Source organism: Phalaenopsis equestris, unplaced genomic scaffold (assembly GCF_001263595.1).
Source record: "Phalaenopsis equestris unplaced genomic scaffold, ASM126359v1 Scaffold000036, whole genome shotgun sequence".
Taxonomy (NCBI): Eukaryota; Viridiplantae; Streptophyta; class Magnoliopsida; order Asparagales; family Orchidaceae; genus Phalaenopsis; species Phalaenopsis equestris.
Window position 1 is genome coordinate 602,124 of NW_018164478.1, and position 22,644 is coordinate 624,767.

At 34.9% G+C, this 22,644-nt stretch overlaps 1 protein-coding gene across 6 annotated transcripts; it reads left to right on the forward strand.

Annotated features, from left to right (window-relative positions):
• The first annotated feature begins 2,140 nt into the window (after positions 1-2,140).
• Positions 2,141-22,355, forward strand: LOC110018813. Of its 6 annotated transcripts, none has more exons than XM_020716254.1 (10): positions 2,160-2,269; positions 2,368-2,400; positions 2,488-2,585; positions 2,814-2,868; positions 2,939-3,154; positions 3,274-3,379; positions 3,515-3,635; positions 3,744-4,493; positions 16,888-18,769; positions 21,875-22,355. In XM_020716254.1, exons 5-10 carry the CDS (start codon positions 2,956-2,958, stop codon positions 22,315-22,317), a joined length of 3,501 nt encoding a protein of 1,166 aa, XP_020571913.1. In that variant the 5' UTR covers positions 2,160-2,269; positions 2,368-2,400; positions 2,488-2,585; positions 2,814-2,868; positions 2,939-2,955; the 3' UTR covers positions 22,318-22,355. The 6 variants fall into 6 exon arrangements, with proteins under 6 accessions (XP_020571910.1, XP_020571913.1, XP_020571912.1 ...); XM_020716253.1 differs by having other exon boundaries at positions 2,943-3,154; XM_020716251.1 differs by having other exon boundaries at positions 2,141-2,269; positions 2,814-3,154.
• The last annotated feature ends 289 nt before the right edge of the window (positions 22,356-22,644 follow it).

Sequence of the window (22,644 nt, forward strand, 5' to 3'; positions counted from 1 at the left end):
TAGGGCTGTCAAAAAAGCTCGTTGTTCGCGAACAGTTCGTGTTCGGTTCGTCAATGAGTTCGTGTTCGATTCGTTCGATAATTAAACGAGACAAACGCGAACAAATTTTTTTCGTTCGGTTAGTTAAACGAACCAAACACGAACAGTGATGCGTTCGTTCGTGTTCGAATCGTTATTGTTTGAAATATAAAATAATATAAAATAATTATATATAAAAAATTTATTATATTTTAAAACATTAAATTTTATAAATTATAATATATAATAAAATAATATAATAAAATAATTAATATACTATAGTAGTAATATACTAATATAGATATTGAATATTTATATAATATAAGTTATATAATTAATATATAATATTATTTTTATATATTAATATTAGGGATGTCAAACTGGCTCGTCGTTCGCGAACAGCTCGTGTTCGGTTCGTGTTCGGCTCGTTCGTTAAGAAACGAACACAAGCTTATTTCAAACAAACTAAATTTTAAACGAACCGAACACGAACAGAAGCTTTGTTCGTTCGTGTTCGGTTCGTTTACACCCCTAGCGGCACCAAATGGAGCCTAAGATGGTGTTAGATATGTAAATACATAAGAATTGGTTGACATGCATGTATATCCTCAGATTTTCTCATTTCTCAGTTTACAGACTTTAGTCCCACATCGCGAGTTTAATTGAAACTCGAACATTATTCTACTATAAAGCTAAATTCAATCCCAATGAAAGAAAATGTTATCGTATACGCGTTTTAATCCTTAAGATTTAGCTCTTTTGCTGAAATGTGAATCGAACGTGATAAGTACAAGTCCTGATAATTGGCAACAAAATAAGCGCGCTTTAATTTCATTAGAAATATAATAATTTTCTACTCTCAACACGACCCCTCATCTTTGTTCCCATGAACGAAGGCATAAACGCAATATTCTTCCAAAATCAAAATGAGGGCACTTCGCTTTGTAGGCTGCGGTAGGTATTGATGCGTATCAACGTGACACATTGTCATATACTTATAAATTATAATAGAATTTATTAAGCCTCCAGGAACCCATGCTTCTCCCATTTCTAAAGTCAACATTTTTATTTGTGTGATGGACGCATACACGAAATTTTTATATTGCCGAACTCATGGTTCAAAAGAAAATATAAGGGAAGATTTACATACATGCCACTTAATTCCTATATATTTACATATCTAACATTCAAACTACAAAACTTTCATATAAATATATAAAAATATATATATGTTGAGAAATTTAGGGCAAATAAATAAGAATTGTCATAAATTCAGAAAGAAACTTAGAGATCTAACGAGGTTCGACAAAGATGACCAGAGCGACGACTTTTCTTTCAATTCAGCAGAAGAATACATAATCTTCTCAAGGTTACAATATATAATATATATATATATATATATATATATATAGACACACACACACACACAGGATTTGGGGTGCGGGGGCAACACCCCCGCTGTACGATGCAGTGGTTATTTCGTATTTACATATTGTACACCAAGATTATATTATATATATATATATATATATACCCACACGCGCATCATCATCATCTTATGCATGCATGAAAAATATATTTCTTTTTTGAAAAATAAAAATATTGATATTTTCGATGCAATATAAAAGATTTGAATGCTACAAATATAAAATTTATATGTTAGAAATGTAAATACATAGGAATATATAAATATTTGGGATATTTATATACATACCAACCAATTTTAAGGTATTTATATATTTAACATCTGAACTTTATCTCTTAGATCTAAGATATATATATATAAAGTTTAGATATTAGATATGCAAATATATATAAATTAAGTGGTATGCATGTAAATATTTACAAATATAAATAAATTAAATAAAAATAAACAACTGCATTTTTATCATCGCTATCTAAAATCAGTAAAATTTGAATATTATTTATAATCAGTAGATAAAAAATAATATATTGACCCAGTATGAAATAAAGAGAAATGTCACATTAAAAAATAAATAAAGAAAAAAAAAAATGATATTGACCCATGAATGAATCGGCAGACAAGGAAGTGCTAGCGGTTAGGCAACGGTAATTGCGCATAATACGCATTATAAATACGAATTAAGACTATAATATGGATTAACGGATATTAAGTGCAGATGGCAGAAGATTTTCACTTTCGTGGTATCAGAGGGAGGAAACCTTGCCGCCGAGGGGAACTCCATTAATGAAAGAGATAGAAGCGAAGAAAGGGAAACCCTAGAAGGAGGTTAGTTGGCTCAGTCTCCATCTCTATGTTCCCTCAATAGTCAATATTCGTTGTTCTTGACCTGTGTCTATCTGTTGTCTGTTTCCTTCTTTCACAAGTGTTCCGACTTGGGAATCGCTGGAACTTAAAAGGTTTGCACGGATAGTAGTGCATCTGCTTGATTAAATTCCTAACTGTAGTAAGATTCAATTGTTTTGAATTGGAACTGGTGAGCGCAGCGGTCGATTGGATGCAATGGTTTAAAATGCTGCTCGGTGAGGAATGCTGAAACCCTAGCTGAATTCTTCGAGATCGGAGGTAGTGGGGTGCGAGAGAGGTGAGTAGGAGTCGTCTTCGCGCTTCTTGTGTGGGGAGGAGGTAGTTGGAATGGAATGAGCTTCATGAATTCGACGGGTCGCACTTGTGACTATCTGGTCTATTTATGTTTTTGCTCAAATCCTTTCTTCACCGAACTCTTTATTTATAAATGGTTATGTGCATCGATGTTTTGTTTTCTTCTTGTTTCTGCCAACATGAACCGTAAATTGCTTATTTTTCTCTGCAGGCCGAGGAACTAAGGGGAGACTGTCATGTTGTTGTATGAAGTAATTTAGCCATTGGTAAATTTAGTTTATTTGCATCACTAAATTAAGGTATGTTGAGATTATAAGTCTTGGATCTCTGTAAAAGAAAGGTTGTGGTAGAAGATGCCACCTTCACCAGCATTAAGGTGCTCACCTGGGAGAGAGCAGAAGACAGAAAATAGTCACAAGAGGGGTCGAAGTTTTGAGAGTGGATTGACTCTTAAAGCAAATGATGATGACCTTGTGCTATTCAATGAAGTGCAAAACCGAGAGAGAGATAGCTTCCTTCTTCATACAACTGATGATTTTGAAGGCTCTCTTTGTAATGCTCTATTTACCTTTTTTACTTCCAATTTCTGATTGCTTCGCTTATTTGGTTTATGAGTAAAAATGCAAACTTCCTAAAATACTTTCCTTTCGTTCGATATCATTGTTCATCAGCAAAGTTAAAGAACCTTTCAGATTTCAAGTTTGGCATTAAGATCCCGTCAAGGGGAAATAGCAGTGACCTGCTGAATATGGAAGATGAAAAAAATGACTATGATTGGTAAGTAATTCTCAATCCTAAAACTTAAGTACTCAACTTTTCTTTTTCCCTTAAAATTTTCTTTGGGATGGTAGTCAAAATCTTTTGATGGTATCAATATTATTTGATGGTAACATGTTTTCATATTCACAACAGGCTATTAACTCCTCCTGAAACACCTCTTTTTCGAACATTGGATGACAACGATCCTCAACCAGTTAATCCTGTATCTAGAGGCAGGCTGAGAAGCCAAGCTATTCCAATTTCAAGATCATTGGTAAATTAGTTTCTTTGTCACATTCATTTCTTTGATCTTTAATAAATCAAGAACCATCCGCTCTATCCTTTTAAACAGGAAGCTATCATTTGTTTTCTGTGATTTCAGACTGATAAGAATTACCGGACAAGTAGAACTAGTTATAGTCCACAGAGATTAAGCCTATCTCCTCAATCTAGTGGTTCTTCTGCACAAATGAAAGGGATATCATCTTCAGCCCCACAGTCTAGTCCACCTCCTGCCATTCGGTCTACAACCCCCACCCAAAGGTCCCGTACACCTCCGAATAAACCATCCAGACCTGCTTCCTGGTCCTCAACTCCAACATTACAAATGGTACACACAAGTTCTAGAATCCAGGCACCAAGCTATGGAAGAAAAGGAGCATCTCCAGTGAAGGCAAGACGTGGGAATTATGCTTCACCAAAGTCACAAGGGTGGCAAACGACCCTCTCTGGTTTTAACTCAGAGGCATCTCCAAACCTACCATCTTCATTATCAGATCGATCAGTTTCAAATTTGAGAGGTTCTTCTCCTGCATCTAGAAATGGGAGGGAGTTTTCGATGAAAATTGGCGGGAAATGGATGTCACCAACTAGTTCAAGAAGCATTAGTTCATCTCATAGTGAAGAAAGAGACCACTTCAGTTCCTATAGTAAGGGATCTATGGCATATTCTGGTGACGATGATGAAGAATTTCTACATTCTATTACAGTCGGAATTTCTAGATGTAACCTTCCCAGAAAAGATGGAGTTTTGACTAACAATAAAGCTATGTCATTCTCTAGAAAGCCATCTAGAGCTTTGCCATCAAATTCTGTCCCCAAAAGGTCTTTCAATTCTTCTCTTAGATTGGTGGTACGATCCTTTTCTTTTATGGTATATGATGGTTATGAATTAACAATTCCCAAATGGATTACTATTTTATATTCTTTTTTTCTTATCGTTGATGCCTTACCTTTATTTTTTACAGAAGCAACCGCAGTTGCTTGCTTATTTAGAGGTGTTAATATCTGAACATCTTCAACAAAGTTTTTTTATTATCCTTGACCCTTACAAGGAAAAAATTCATAAATTTGATTCCATGATTAAATATGATTGACTGGATTACTGATTTTTTATTACCAACCTATGAGGACTTCTTATTCTTTCTGCAGGAAATACCATCTTGTATTGCTTATGTGCCATTGTTCATTTTTCGCTAAGAGTGTTGAAACATGCATCCCTTTTTATAATTTTCATACTATTTTACAAGCAACTGCATGAAATTTTGGAATTTTGTGATTTTCCTTCAGTGAGATGCTGGTTTTAGTATTAACTTTTTCTTAGTTTGCAATGTTGTCAAAAACAATATCTGAAGGTTGAATTTCTTCTTAATGGAATTCATTTATCTGTTAATGCACCCCTAATCAGCATGTAGATTTAGTTTTCCATATATTAAATTGCACTAGTCGTTGCACTTCTATTGGAAGAAAAATTGAAGTCATTTATTTGGAAACATCCACAGTGCTAATTTCAATACAAGCATTTTATCTGATAATCTTCTTGCATAAGTTTTTTTTTCCATCACTCATCTCTGGTTCAGAATTTAGCATTCAAAATTTCATATGCATTATTTGAGATTGAGATTTATCTGTTAAAACTCAAAATAATGTGGTGGAATACACACTTTTTCATTGATATGAACGGGGTTATAAATAACCCTTACAATAATCTTATAATAGAAAAAATAATAAAAGGTAAATGATATGAAAGGAAGGGTATAACACTTAGTATCTCCAATAATTAATTCGCATTAATTGTTAGGAGATATAGGGAATAACGTAAAATAGGAAAATAAATCTCATTAATTCTAAGGAAATAATTTATTTACAAGAATAAATTATTTTCTAACATAACTCTAATTCTAAGGAAATAATTTATTTATAAGAATAAATTATTTCCTATCATAACTCCTAACACTCCCCCTCAAGTTTGGAATGCATGTTAATAATTCCTAACTTATTGAGTAGTATCGAGAACTAGGAAGAGTTTAGTGGTTTTGTAAAAATGTCTGCTGGTTGTTCTAAAGTAGACGCATGAGTCAACTTTATTATTCCTTTTTGAACTTTCTCCCGTATGAGATGACAATCAATCTCGATGTGCTTTGTTTGCTCATGGTATACCGGGTTCGAGGCGATGTGAAGTGCTGCTTGGTTTTCATAAAATAAATTGGCAGGATGTGAATGCATGATCCCCAAATCTTGCAGAATTGTTCTTAACAAAATTATCTCGCAGCAGGTAGTGGCTATGGACCGATATTCAGCTTCTGCACTAGAGCGTGATACTGTGGTTTGTTTCTTGGTTTTCCAAGAAATTAATGATCTCCCAAGGAAGATACAATACCCAATAACTGATCTTCGAGTGTCACGACACCTAGCTCAATCTGCATCACAAAAGACATTTAGTTGGGTTGAGCTTTCTGCTGAGAGGAAAATTCGTTGTCCTACTGTTTGTTTTATGTAATGTAGAATACGATGGGCTGCTTCTAAGTGTGGCACTCGTGGTTTGTCCATAAATTGACTTAAGACATGAACTGCATAAGTCAAGTCAGGACGTGTAATAGTTAAGTAGATTAATCTCCCAACTAGTCTTCGGTATGAAGATGAATCACTGATATATTCTCCATCTGATTTGCTAAGGGATAAATTTTGTACCACAGGGAAAGTGGCTTGTTTTGCTCCGAGGTACCCAACTTCCTCGAGTATTTCAAGAGCATACTTTCGTTGTGAAAGCACAATACCCTTCTGGGATTGTGCAACCTTTATACCAAGGAAATATTTCAATTGTCCAAGGTCTTTGAATTTGAATTGGTTCTTCAAGGATATTTTGACATGTTCGATTTCTTGTAAGTCATTCCTTGCAATGATGACATCATCTACATATATAAGAAGGGCGATAAATTTACCATTCTGGGATCGGACGAACAAAGAATAGTCTGCCTTTGATTGCATAAAATTGGCTTGCTTTAGAGCGGTGGAAAGCTTAATGAACCATTGTCGTGAAGCTTGTTTGAGACCATATAATGAATTGTGGAGTTTACAAACTCGAGTCTCCCCCTTTCGTCCGAGGCCAGGAGGTAGCGACATATATACATCTTCATCGAGGTCCCCATGCAAGAAGACATTGTTGACATCTAGTTGATGAAGATGCCATTGCTTGGTTGAAGCTAACGCAAGAAGTAGGCGAACAGTTACAAGCTTTGCTACAGGGGCAAATGTTTCCTGGTAATCTAGCCCTTCAATTTGATTATACCCTTTTGCCACTAATCTGACCTTGTAACGTTTAATTAATCTAGCATATGACAAGACGTTGGTTAATGGGTAGAAGATACCTGTGGTTTTGGCCAACACGGAGTTCGATGTTGGGGGGTGTCTTGAGGGAAGAGAAATACCAACATGATACTCACGTAAATAGCTAGTCATTTTTGTTATTCTTATTGGTCGTGGTGATGGTATTTGTTGCTCTAGAGTTGCAGGTTGTTCTGAAGATAAATTTGAAGGTAGGGTAGTCTCTTCAGAGGGGATTTCGTTGTCTTGAGAAGATGAAATATTTTCTTGAGGTAATTCATCGAATGAAGGCATGTCGGTGTGGGTAGTGAAGTGCGGAATTGAGCCTTTATCTGTAGTGAAAGAAGGGGAAGGGAAAGTGTTTTCATGGAAACGAACATCTCGTGATACAAAAATCTTCCCAGTTGAAAGGTCATAGACTCTATAACCCTTTTGTGCATCGAAAGAAGGCATGTCGGTGTGGGTAGTGAAGTGCGGAATGGAGCCTTTATCTGTAGCAAAAGAAGGGGAAGGGAAAGTGTTTTCATGGAAACGAACATCTCGTGATACAAAAATCTTCCCAGTTGAAAGATCATAGACTCTATAACCCTTTTGTGCATATGGATACCCTAAGAAAAGACATTGAATGGCTCTGGGATCGAACTTGTTTGGTCGTTGATGATGTGTTGAGGCAAAACAAAGACACCCAAACACACGCAAATGATCATATGTTGGTTTTGTTTGAAAGAGCATTTCAAAAGGAGTCTTTCCTTGGAGAAGGGGTGTTGGTGTTCGGTTGATTAGGTAAGTGGCAGTTAGGATTGCATCTCCCAAAATTTTTTTGGGTAAATTAGCTTGAAACAATAAGGCTCGGACTATGTTGAGTAAGTGACGATGTTTCTTTCGGCTACACCATTTTGTTGCGGAGTGGAGACACAACTTGATTGGTGAATGATGCCTTTGTCGAGATAAAAATTCCTCAATATGAATTCGGGACCATTATCACTTCGAATGATTTTGACTTTTAGATTGAATTGTGTTTCAACGAGGTTTATGAACTTGATGATGTATGAGTGTGTATCTGATTTATGGTTCATCAAATAAGTCCATGTGCATCGAGTATAATCATAAATAATTGTGAGAAAATACCGCACTCCAGTGATTGAAGGAACTTGGTATCCTCCCCAAATGTCAACATGAATTAATTCAAAAGGTGTTTTTGAGCTAATGGAACTTGTTTGAAAAGGTAAACAAGTTTGCTTAGCCAATGGATAAATTAAACAATCAAAAACATTACAAATATTTTTGTTTATAATTGGAAAAGTAAACAAGCTGGAAATTTTATTTGATGGGTGGCCTAGACGTTTATACCAGAGATTTGGAGATGGTGAAGTATCAACATAGCACTTGCTCTTTTGCTCTTTTGTGTTGCTCTTTTGTGGAGTATCAAGGTAGTAGAGTCCTCCTCTTTTAGTTCCCGTCCCAATCATCTTCCCCGATTGTTGGTCCTGTAGAACACAAGTGTGGTTATTAAAAATGACAAGACGTTGTGAATCAAACAGAAATTTGCTAATGAAAATCAGATTTAATTTGAAGGAGGGGACACATAAAATATTTTGTAGAACAAAGTCAGCAAAATGGATGTTGCCTATGTGTGTGACAGTTGCAGTAGCTCCATTAGGCAAGTGAACTTTTCGATTGATGACACTGGATTTTGTAGTAAGTAGGTTGGCTGAATATACCATGTGATCTGTGACTCCTGTATCAAGAATCCAACTTATTTCTTTATCAAAAACAGAGGCACAAAAGATTTTACTTGAGATATCACTCATTGCTGATGTACTGCCAACATGATTAGCCATCAAATTAGATTTGTTCTCTGCAAGTAGTGATATGAGGCTTTGATATTGTTCAGCTGTAAGGGTGAATGGTGCAGGACTCGTCGATGTATTGGTATCCACATGGTTGGCTTTGGGAGCAAAATTTTTCCGTTCAGGTTTATTGCCCGTTGGATTGGTCCTTTGCAACTTCCTACAATCATTGATGGTGTGTCCCTGCCATCCACAATAATCACATTTGAGATGTGCTCGACATGTGTCTGAGGTATGCCCAATTTTGTCACATTTTCCACACTTTAAATGAGGATTTTTAGGCATGAAAACCTTCTCTGGTTTTCGTGCATTATTCTCACGGCAAAAGTTGAAGCTTCCGGCTGCGGCACATTTACATTGTTCATGCCGCGCTGTTTTTCCTCTTGGAGCGCGAGAGAATGTGCCTTGCTGACGATCCATGAGCAAAATTTGTCCTCTTATACTAGTGTATGTTTCATTAAGCCCCATGAGAAATTTCATGATTTTCTGGTTTTGCTGAAACTGCATCACTTCCTTCATGGCATCACACGTGCATTTAGGAATGTTGTGGAGGGCGTCACGTTCATCCCATAAGCCTTTGAGCTTGGCGTAATAAGCTCCAACTGTCATATCGCCTTGCTTGCAATCGCTTGCATGCTTGCAATCGTGGATGGCTTCTTCGACATGGAAAATATGAACGCTGTTGATACGAGAAAAACGTTCTTTCAAGTCGAGCCAGATTTCATGGGCACTCTCGTTATATATTATAATTGCTCCAATGTCTTCTGCAATTAAATTAAACAACCATGCCTTGACAAGGTTGTTGCAGCGCCTCCATTGTTGAAGTTCTGCGGTGGACGTTTCTGGTGATTCTTGGACGGTGCCGTTGACAAAACCTTCTTTGTTTTTGATGTTGAGAGCCATCAACATGACACGACTCCAAGAATTGTAGTTTTCTCCATTCAACGGCTGCATAACAAGCATGAAACCGGGTTGATCTGAGTAGTGGAGAAAAAAAGGGTCATTCGGATTATCGAATTTGCTAGATTCAGGTTTTGCTGAATTTTGAGTTTCGTCTGCCATGTGTTTTGGCTTAGAAAGAAGATAGATGGGGCTTTTGCGTGGAAGAGGAGATGGTAAGACTCAGAATCGTGTTTGCTCTGATACCATGTTAAAACTCAAAATAATGTGGTGGAATACACACTTTTTCATTGATATGAACGGGGTTATAAATAACCCTTACAATAATCTTATAATAGGAAAAATAATAAAAGGTAAATGATATGAAAGGAAGGGTATAACACTTAGTATCTCCAATAATTAATTTGCATTAATTGTTAGGAGATATATGGAATAACGTAAAATAGGAAGATAAATATCTCATTAATTCTAAGGAAATATTTTCTAACATAACTCTAATTCTAAGGAAATAATTTATTTATAAGAATAAATTATTTCCTATCATAACTCCTAACATTATCTAAAATGAGATATAAACATTTTGATGAATAAGATGGGTTGCGGCCTACTTCCTAGAAGGACTACGAATTTAAAAGCTCAATTACCTTTTTTTTCAACTCTTTTTGTTGCGTGAACAATTTTTTGTTGGCCTTTAGCGTAAAGTATTTAAAAAAAAAATCAACTTAATACTTTACGTTTGGCTGCTAAAATTTAAAAAATGTCACAATTATTATGTTTTCAATTTTGATGGCATTATGATCATTTCTCATGGAAATATAAAACATGCAATGATAGAATGTAATACTTAAAGAAGTTATATAATCAATAAACTAAAAATTATCGTTTTGTTTTCAGTATGGCATGTCATGTGACTTGCAAATCTTGGTCAAATTATGGTTTTACTAGCTTTAGAGATTTTAATGCCATTTGGGTTTCCACATATCTTTAGCATGACTTATTTTTGCATCACATAATTGATATTTTTTTATGAAAAATGATTACAATGTCGTAAATAATAAAAACAATTTTTGTTATTTAGGGGCCGTTTTAAATTAATTTTTGTTTTTCTAAAAAAAACAAAAATAAAGGAAAAAAAATGGGGTTTGCGTATCTATTTTTTATTTTTTGAAGGAACACTTTTGTTTTTAAAATGTCTTAGAAGTTATGAATCATCATTTTATGCAAAGATATCTTCAAGTTATTTAAATCATTGTTCTGTGATACAAAGTAAACGGACTTTTGAAGGGAGCACCGTTTTCTCTATCCTCATATTCTACAAACAATTAAAATTAACTTGTCCAAAAAAAAAATGGTAGCAGTTCTTATGGTTTCTGATTTTTAATAATGATTTTAAAATTACGTAGTAGGATCACTTTGCTTCCATTTTCTTTTAATACATGACCCATCACAACAATCTTTTTTTCTCGATGACTCTAACCTGTATACTTGTTTATCATATTGTTCCATATTCTCCGTTTCTAGCAGGGTAAATGCACATAAAAGATCTTGTTGCGTGTCTTCTTGGAGATTTTGTGAGCCAATCAGTTTATATGAAAGTTGTCTGAGCTAAAATAAAAGTATAAGATAATGAGGGTGCTCTTTGGAAGGCATATGGTATTGGCTTCAGGAATCAAATCTATATAAGCAATAGTTGCATAACAAAATGTGAATTAAATTGAGGTGAATCTATTTCTTCTCCTGCTTGGGAATCTATTAAGTTGTGATGCGTATTTATAAATTTTTGGCTAGCTTAAAAGCTTATGCCTTCTTTCATGCCCATTCCAAGATGACAAATTGATGATTACTGTTTGGACAGTTTGTGTGGTTGGCTCGGTTTAAAGGTTTAGCTGCGTAGGCTTATCTGAAGGTCTTACGGTGGTTGAAGTTCTTCTTAAATGAAAGTCATTTGTTTGTTAGTACACCCTAATCACCAAGTCCACTTCATCTTCCATATATATAAAATTGCACCAATTTTTGTCCGTCTATCAGAAGAAAAAAGAAAGTCATTTCTTTGGTAACATCCACAGTGCTAGTTTCAATATCAAGCGTTCAATTTGATAATCTTCTTACAGAAACCTTTGATCCATCACTCATCTCTGGTTTAGAATTTAGCACTCATAATTCCATATGCGTAATTTGAGATTAAGATTCATCTATGACGTGATATCGGCATTTTGGTGTGTGAAATAGGTTGGAGCTTTCTTTTTGAAAGGAACTATGAATTTTAAAGCTCAAATGATCATTTTTTTGCTCTCGTCATTGTCTCAACAATTATTTCCTGGCCTTCAGAGTTAAATACCTAAAAAAGTTCAACTTACTAGAATTTTAAAGCTTGACTTCTAAGATTTAAAAAAATGAGACAATTATTATGTTTTTAATTTTGATGACAAGTTGATCATTTCTCACAGAGAATATCAATTATGGAATGATAGAGCATGTCACATTAAATCTACTTTATAGATAAAGAAATAATATAGTGATACAGGAGATAACCCAAACCATAATAGAGAAATGAATTAATGGGGTGTTTTTTTGGCAAACCATCTCTTCCCTACCGAAACTAGAGAGAGAAGAGAACAAGGGGAGAGATTGGTCCTTTTTGTAAAATTGCAAGAGATTTGATTTTGTTTGGGCCCTCTTTTATTGTTTTTGCCGTGAGTTGGGGATAGAGGGATTTTCATTATTTTTTTTTTGCTGCAAATTTCTTTTCATTTTTTCTATTGTCTCTTAATTATTCTTAAATCCAAAGCATATATATTTCACTAATGCATGAAATGAGATAAAAGTTTTGGATGGAATGTTATATAATAATATTATGTGAATATATGTATATAAATATGTTAACTATATGTATGCATGTATGTATGCATGTATATATATATATATAGTACTCAGATCAGTTGGTCGGACATCTGCTTGTCACTTGTAAGCCCCCTTTGGTCTGGGGTTCGATTCCCCCGGGTGGAGGTTGTGGTACTCGAATTGTTAGATGCATTGGGGATGATCGGGGCTGGCATAATAACCTCAGACCATTCCTTTATATATATATATATATATAAAGTCATGGTGTCGTCATTGCTCGGCTCTGCTAGGGTTTCGCCCAATGGCGAACCCTAGCAACAGTCATGACTTCGATCTCTCTCGCTCGCTTGTTCTTCGCGCTCGAGTTCGTCTCTCGCGTTTCTTCCTTCTCTGGCTTGCTCTGAGACGAGGCTTGTCTCCCCGCGTCCGGTCTCGCCGCTCGCTTCTGCGGCTCAACCTCGCGGGAACTGTTTCCTGCGTTCTCTGCGCTCGTCCCTCTGCGGCTCAACCTCGCGGTAACTGCTCCGATTCCTGCGTTCTTTGCGCTCGTCTGCTTTCTTCTCTAAAGGTTTGTCCTAGAGGATGACTTCAGACAAATCATATGTTTGGAACCTCTTGATCAGACAGACAATTTGACAACTATTCAATCCCCAGTTGTAGATCCCTCGTCTTTGGGACCTCTTATCGTAGGGGAGAGGGAGTTTCTTCATACCTCGCCTGTCCTAGAACCTATCACTGATAAGACAGGTGAAAATATTTCTATTGCTTCACAACCGCATCATTAGGTCCATAAAGATGTTAATATTACTCAGGCTCATGGGGATTAAGACGTGCAATGACCTACACCTGTCTGACCATCTTTGGAAACTACTGATCAGATTAGTCAATCATCGGATGAGGAATGACAAGTCTACACATCTAGGAGGAAGAAGAAGAATGAAAATGTACTTGAGCTCAAGAATCTAATGGATGATACTTTGGTTGCTACGGGCAATGGTACACACCTTACTAATTTGTTTGCCGACTCACTTCCGAGAACTAGAGGAAGGAGAACTAAAGTGAGACGTCCCTAGTACTTTTGTGTCATTTTGTGTTTTTTTGTTTTTAACATTTTTTATTTTTGCTTTATCTGAATTTGGTGTGTGTTGTATTGTATGAGTTGGGCTTTCTTTTAGGTCCTTCTCATATTACTTTTTTGTATCTTTTTCGTATTAATATATTTGCAATCGGGCATTTTCTTGATATATATATATATATATATATATATATATATATTGTGAATACTAGAATATATAGTCATATGTTAAGATTATATGATTATTCAAATAAAAAATGATAAGAAGTTATTTGATCCCTTGACATACATGAACTGAAGTCCGATTCATATGTGAATCGGCTCGTATGAACCGTCTCGACTACCTGGATGCACTTGCATAGTTCGTTCCGTAAAGCGAGGCCTCAATAAAAATTTTTACGTGGGTGAAAATCCATGCAAATGAGGCCTAATGCGTGCGAGCGAATCCACGTAAAAAGGAACGGCAAGTTGGTTTTGTATTCGTCGTCCATTGTTTCCACCATGCGGGGTCGTTTTATCACTTTTAGGTCTAATTTCACCACTTTGACAAATTGACAGTTAAATTTATGATCGAGCATCATTTGGATTATTTTAGTGGATGAAGAATAAGTCTTTGGTGAATTAGCTCCAAGCAGCTCGTTATGGTGTCCAATATTTACCGTTTTTGTGGAGCATAGCAGATTTGTAGGTCAACAGAGTGCGAAGGAATGCAAGTGAGGGGGAGGATGAAGCACAAAGACTTGATGAAGCTAATTGCAGATTATGAAGGAATTGCAAATGTGAGGTTTAGATAAGAAAGATTTTACGGAGAGGAGGAAGATTAATAGGTACAGTTTTGACGTGATTTTTACTTATGAATATTGGGTTTATAGGTACAATTTCGCCGTGATTTTTACTTATGAATATTAGGGTTAAGGTTTTGCAGGTTTTATGCAATGGAGGTATATGAGTTAAATTGGATATAGTATTTGTTGGATTTGAACAATGCCCTAGGTTGTTGGATTAGATGTATGAGGACGACTCATAGCCGAATTATGTCTTTTGAGGCTGATGAAAGGCACTTGTAACATAGAATTAAACAAAAAAAAATTGAAAAAATTGGTGATCAAAATAACATGATATTCACTTCCATATAAAATTGTTGTAGAAAAATTCTATAGATAGGTGAAGGGGAAAGCTCTTGTACACAACTTGGGCCAAAAGAGGAAGAGGAGCACTCATAATTGATGCTATTAATGATACATTTTTCATTTACTAAATAGTCAAAACGTTCTTGCAAACCTATTTATAAAAAAAACAACTTTAAGTTGTGGATGGGATTACTCTTCGTCATATTTCACAAAGTAATTTTGATAATATTCTTGTTTTTATATCCAATTAAAAAGGAAATGAAGGAAAATCCAACCTAAGTTGACAATGGAACTAAAAAGTCTGGAAATCTAGTATGGCTCAACTTCTTTGTAGCTTTTTTGACTCATTGTAATTTTCCCGTGAGAACTGATCTTGTGTGGGCTGATTGTTCTGAACAATAAATGAATATGTATTCTTTGGCATCATTAACCTGACAATTACTTGTATTATTGTTTGTCAATATTAGTTCATATATTATTGTAATAACTTCAACTTATAGGGGGTTATTTGAGATCACTTTTATTTTTGTTTTGTATTTTGTATTTTGTATTTTATTTTATATATGTTTTGATTTGAAAGAAAACATGTTTGGTATATTAAAAATATATTTTTTGGTTTAATGAAATATTAAATAAATTGCTTAAAGAGGTGAGAGCAACGGTTGCTTGCGGCCCACAACATGTGACCGTTGGCAAGCAATGACTTATGTGATGGTTGTTCTTTAAAAAAGTTCATACCACTGAAAATTGTTTTTGAGCATTCTTAAAAATAATTTGATTTATTTTTAAGAATAAAATATAAAAAAATACTAAAAATACTCTAAGTGGCTATTTGGGATCAAATTTTATTTTTTGTTTTTGAAAATAAAAAGTATCATACAAAAAAAAAACAGTGGTTGCCTATCTATTTTTTCTTTTATTTATGTTTTTTATTTTATGGAGGAACACTTTTGTTTAAAAATGCTCAAAACAGAAAAGACATGTTTTTTTCTTGTTTTTAAAATACCGAAAATAGTGAGTCCCGCTGCCCGCCGCTCGCCCGACCGCAGGTAATCCTTCATTTTAGGTGGAGCAAGGAAAACATTTTATATGCACGTGGATCCAATTGTTTTATAAAATGTATAATTTTTAAAAGTAAAAAATATCATATCAAATATGTTTTATAATTTTTGTTTTTAAAAACAAATAAATCATAACCTTACCAAACGCATTTTCTAAAAACAGATAGCAGAAAATAAAACAAAAAAAAAAATACTAAAAAAAATAAAAATAGAAAACAGAAAGTAATCCCAAACATGTCATAAACAAATATGTTTTAAAAATAACAAAAAAATATTTTAAACAACCCCATGGTTAACTCAAATTTTATCTTTTGTGCAGTGTCCATAAAATAAAATATCATGTTATTATATCATGCGTCTTTTACGATCTTTAAAAACTGCATCATGTTATTATATCATGTGCCTTTTAAGATCATTAAAAACTATGTGAAGATCCTCTATTTGTTCTATAAATTTATCTTTATTGACCTATTACAAAGATTAGCTTCATAGTATTTATTTGCACTAAAAAATCTAATTGATTCTCCAACTCCGACTTTTAAGAAACTTATATCCTAATACCTACTATAACTTTATTTTCTAACTAATAACTTTGATTCTTCTATAAATATCATACTTTTGCTTATGTAAAATTATTTTTTCATATTGATGCCAAAATATTTGACTGTGTCCTCTTAAGAATTAATTTAAAATGTTTGTTAATCAAGCCAATCTTATCTTTCTAATAATTTTTCAAATCTTAACATGAAGTGCAACACTGTTGAATGATGATGATTTGAAGTTAGAGGATAAGTGAGAAGCCTCAATTTAACATGTTTTGATAAATGAAATGATGACCGAAGTAGAATGAAGGCTAAGTGCTTCTCTGTAATGCAATGGTCAATCTAGATTGGTTGGTAAATCTTTTTAATTTAATCTCATTTAGAATTTTGTTTTGGATTTCTATTTCTGATGTTAATTTGTTTCCTTTTCAGTCAAGAACTCATTAGCGTGCGTTTTCTTCGCTTCTGTGTTTTTGATGAATTTTCCTTTGAAGGCCATATTTATTTTTTCTTGATCTATCCAGGATCAGCGCAAAACACCTCAGAGTATGTTCAGGCCACTTTTATCAAGTGTCCCTGCAACCACTTTCCGACCCCCTTTTTCTAGGAACTCATCCTTTACAACGAGCAGTAATACTAATAGAAGCTCAGAACAAGGTGTTTTTAGTGTTGCACCGGATGTGGAGGGTAGTGATCGTGAACAAAATGGTATGCCTGATAGATGGGAAAGGGCTGAAGATTTTGATTCCCATGAGGAAGTATTTTTGTTCGATAAAGCAGATCAGATTATCAGAGATGCAAATGGTGAGGCACTCTGTGGAAAACATAGTGGTTATGATAAGGAATTTTCTGAAAATTTGAAAAAGAAACATAATTCTGAAGATATCCAGAATCCCATGCGTAGCATTGGTGATGTAACAAATAGTATAGATAGTTTTGTGTTAGCACAATGTGCTGAAAATCAGGGTGATAGTGATGGCTATCTAATTAAGGCAGTTTGCTCTAAATGTGGCAAAGAGTTAGACATTGAAGATATTAGTAGAAACAAAAAAATTTGCGAAGAATGTGGTGAAAATAGGTTTCGTACTGCAGAAATAGCTTCTACTTCTGTGCGTTTCACCGTAAATGAAGTTCAATCTCAGATGGACACAGTAATGGAGGAGTTAAGCAAGGGCGAGCAGCTTAATAGTAGAGTGGTTGAATTCCATAAAGATGATAACAGAGGGGTGATGCTTGATAAACATGGGATGAACATTAACCTGGGGGATAATCTCTTTCAAAACATCCTTTCCATGGAGTTTTTGGATCAGAAGGAGTCTCAGCTTTCTGATCAGCATCTGGACATTAACAGGAACACAAATGTTGCCGAGGATTGCAGAGGCAGCACACGTCAGTCGTCAAATCATGATGTTAATCCCAGTTTAAAAGTTGATGCTCCAGAAAGTGCAGGTATCTCAGTGGTTCTACTGCAGGGATCCGCCGGCACCAAGCGACCCATTTTACAAAGAAAGTCTTTGTCTCTTACAAATATTTTTTGCTCCGAACCTTCTTATTCAAGAAATAATGTTGATCCCTCGAGAAGAAGCTTTGGACTAGATAGTTCTTCTGCTACTTCATCCATTGATCTCGGATTGTCTATTCAGACAGAGGCTTATGTTCAGTACCTGTCCAGTAGGAAAAGTGAGGCACTTAGTATAGAAAGGAACATTGAGAGCCTTGTACAAAGCGTGAGTTCAGATTGTGATGCTTCAAGTAATTACTATGAACCCAGGCACCTCGGAAATAAATTTGATGAAAAAACTAGCTGTTCTACAGAGTGTTTACGATATGACTCATTAAGAGAAATGAAAGTGGTTCCTGAAGAGTGCGCTAACTCTTTGGATCTATCAAATTTGGATTCCACTCCATCTTCAAGGCCAGTAAATTCTGAGGATTGCAGATCTGTGCATGCTGATAGTTGCAGGACAGTAAGCTCCTCTGAATCACGAAGTCTGAACCATCAACAAAATAATGATTTGCCTTGTTCTTCAGTAGTAGATTTTATGTGTGCCAAGGAATGCACATCATCATTAAATTCTGATGAAGACCATCAAAATAGTGGAAACAATGTTGAAGCTATAAAAAAAACAAGTGATATTAGTGTTTTCTCTGAAATGGAAGAACACCGCATTCTGCCGAACCATACATTCGAAAATGTTATCTTTGATGCAGCAACCAATAACTGTTCTATCGGGACTGCTGAATCAAATGATGGCCACATTGAGCTTGGGGATGGGAAAACTGAGTGTATGCCCTTCCGTGAGCCACCTTCTCCGGGACTTTCAAATGAGCATACTATCCCCCAAAAATCAGAAAATGAAGTATCCCTTTGTTCCTCAGAATTTGTGACGGCAGTCCTTGAAACTGGTAATATTTCTATATGTCATCAAATTTGATAATCAATTTGGCTGATATTCCATTTTTTAAAATTTTTACTACAAGTACACTTTTTGCAATGCGGATCTCTAGGCCTTTTTTATGCCAAAATATAGTAGTTTTTTACATATCTTTAAAATTAGTGATATGTCTAATCTCTGTAAGTAAACGCTGTATCCATGTCCATGCAAGTTTTTAATATGATTATTGCTGATTTGACTATATTGATTGATATGCATGATTGCATCAAATACTCTTTCTGATACAAGATTATTCTAGGATAGTCCTCATATTTGTCTATAGTCTTCTTTTATGTTTACTGTTTTCTTTTCTTTTAAAAGGGCGTAGTGGTCTTTTTGTACTGTCCAAGTTTATTTTTAAACTTTCTCCTATGAAAGACAGGTTTATTTAATAAAAAGGGGACTATTGGGTGTTCATTTTATCCCTTCTTTTGTGTCGAGAGAAGGTGTTCCCACTGTTTGGTCTGTAACCATGCTTCGGCCCTCCCTGGAGGTTGTTTGTGAGGTCTTTTAGCTGCTTCCCTGAACCTATTCCTGCTTCCAATGATAGTTTTCAATTTCATGAGGAAGCCAGCTGAGTGATGGGTTGTTTTCTGTGAGAAGACTCTCTCTCTTTGGTTGTCCGACCCTTTCTACCTTGGGAAGAAGTTGCCACTGCAGTCCTCCCTCTTCACACACATACATACTACTCAGTGGGTAAATATTTCTAAATTACAATAAATTTACTTTTAAAATATTTTTCTAAAAATTGCAGTAAATAATAAAAGGTTGCACGCAATAAAAGAAAATCTTTATTTTCTTTTATTTATTTCTATCACACTTTTCATTATTGAGAGTCACCATTTAAACACATGTTTTAAAAAAAATATACATTTAACCTTTTCCAATCCACCATAAATGTAAGCAATCATTTTCATTTCCATTTTAATTTTAATTTTCGTTTTCATTTTCGTGCACGGATATATCGCATTCCCTTACCAGTACCATCCAGACGGAACTCTCATATGCATGCATAATTTTTTTTTTATTTTTTGCATTTAATTTAAATAAATGCTGAGAAGAGTAAAACATGTATTATTACTTTCAAGAATAAACGGAATTATTGTAAATTACAAATATTTATCCTCTTGCATAGAGCAGTCTGCTATCATTTCCTCAATTAGTCCAGGCTTTTGAGTGCATCTATATGAACAATTTAAATAAAATTAGCTTCTGTTCAGAACTAATATTCTTTTCTATTATTTCTAAATTTACTATTATTAGTTTTATTTATTTAATTAGCTATTGATTTAATTATATGAACATTTATATGCAACTATATCATTATAATCATCCAAATTTTTTCTGTTTTTCTGAAACGTAAGCTATCTCATCAATTAGTGTTATTTTATGTTTTACAATATTATACTTATATTTTTTTCCTAAAATTTTAACATACTTAACTTAAAAACACTTTAAATAGGCATTTTAACCAAATTTAATTATATGATTTAAATTTAAATTAAGCTTCATGCCTTGTTTCCTGTAATGAATTTTTCTTTTTCCTGCTTTAGTCTTCTCTCTGATTACTTTTTATACAATTATTAACAAAATTGAAATTAGTTTAATGTAAAGTTTCAAATAGTTCATTTTACTCAATTACAATTACTAACTTAAACTAACTTAACAGTTTATATCTGCCTTGCTCTAATATTTTTTGAACCGAACTGATAAGGCTCGGTCAAGCTCTGCCGCATGCAGAAGGCTTCAGCGCTTTCTTCCTCCCCAAGTTCTCGATCAAGTTTCTCCTCCCTCATAGCAGGTCAAACTTGCATAAAGAAAGTTTCCCTTAGCTGCTCACTGCCTCTCCTCCTTTCATTTGCTTGGTTTAAGGCGTGAGACTCTCCTCCTTTCACTACGGTACGGTACTGGAAGGCAGAATCCTTGTTCTTCTCCTTCAACTCGATCCTTTCTCTGTGAGCCACACAACAGGGAGAAGTGCTCAGCTTCCTCATTTTTTCTTTCCTTGATCGGGATGCGCCGGCGACATGTGAGAAGTGTTTTCCCCAGCCACTTGATCCTAACTCATGCGAGGAAAATGCCGCTTGAGCTCTCTCCCTTCCTCTCTGGCTTGGATAAAGCTAACCTCATCCCTTTCTACTTCTTCCTCTTCTTTCTTCCTTCTTTCTTTTCCTCTTCTTCTGGCTTTCTCTCGCTCCCTCTATTCTCTCTGGCTCTCTTGTTCGGTTTTGAATGGATGAGGGAAATGAGGTGGCGACTTAAGGGCATCCAATTCAAACAACACCTGTGAAATGACAATGTCGTAACATTTGAATTCGTTTCAATTTGCTTTTACAAAAATATTTAAAAAAAATTATTATTACACAATTATAGCTGTTTAGTTTTTCTTGGTTTAATATCTCTTAGTTTAAAGTTTACCGATGCGATTAGCAAGTAAAACATGCTGTATACTAAACATAATTTCATACTGGTACTATTGGATGATGGCTCAGTACTTGTTTCCAGCATTAAATCACATCAGTATTATGGAGCTTTATTTTTGATGTTTGAAGGAGGAGAGTTTGGTTAGTTTGAGTCTGCCAAACTCAGCCCTGAGCTCAGAACCCAAAGGGACTGTAGTGTGGATTTAAGACCAACATTAAGAAACTACAAAATTTAGCCATTGTTTTGTTAGAGAAATGATGAGGCGTGAATTCTCATGCCACTTCTATCATAAGATGCCCATCATGTTGGAAAACCTTTATCATGGTTAAAATATGGAAAGTAAAGGTTGTTTACCTTATCATGAGCAATTTTGAAATAAAAATTGATTCTCAGTCAGCTCTCTCTGCTGTCCAATAGCATGTTGATGTCTTTTTTTCTTTTTTTTTTTTCCTCAATGGACTCTTCTATGTTTCGAAGTTGCCTATAAAACTTCAATATGAAGCATGTTTTATGTTCCATGAAAATTTCAACATCATTGTTACAAGTAAAATTTTAATTCAAATGACAAGCTACCATGATCCCATCTATAATACCAACTTTGCTAAGCTCTTAAAACCCATATTTTGCGAGCGTGTAACCGATGTTCTTACAGGTGAATCAGCTATAATGGTTGAAGGCCCAAAGAACAATCAATCAAGGAACTTAACGTTAGAAGAAGCAACAGACACCATTTTGTTCTGCAGTTCCATTATTCATGACTTGGCCTATAAAGCCACCACTATTGCCATGGAAAAGGACCAAAAGGCAATTCTTGAGCAGTACTCTCCTCCTCCTACAGTAAAAATCATGGAAAAACCCATCCCTGGCCTGAGGGAAGGATCGCGAAATCTCTCCGATAAGCGTCGAACTCAAGCATCGAGGAAGCTCGAGCGAAAGAAAACTGAAGCGCGGAGTGAGTTGCCTCTTAGAGAGTTAAAGAATGAAAATCATGCAGATTCGGAAGAATTCGCTGCTTCGAATGATGAAATTCCTAAGAAGGTTGACAGTGCAAGGCCTCCTAAGTTAGAATCCAAGTGCAATTGCTCTGTGATGTAGATGTTTCTTAGATTCTGGATTATGGATATATTTATATATATATATATATATATATAGGCTTTCTTTTACTTTTGTTTTTACTCATCTTTTATTTGTAAAGTTTCTATTCAATTTTGGGCTCAAATTCATTTTGTAAGAAAGCTACGCTTGTTAGTCACTGTAATGGTTTTATTTTTTTTTTATTTTATTTATGGGTGTAATTGGTTGTTTATGGAAGAAAGCTAAGGTTGTGGTGGCACCAGCCATGTTTTTATTTATTTATTTACTATTTTGGTTGATTTTGATATTTCCAATTTGTTTTGTGGCTTTAGTGGAAGAAGGATGCAG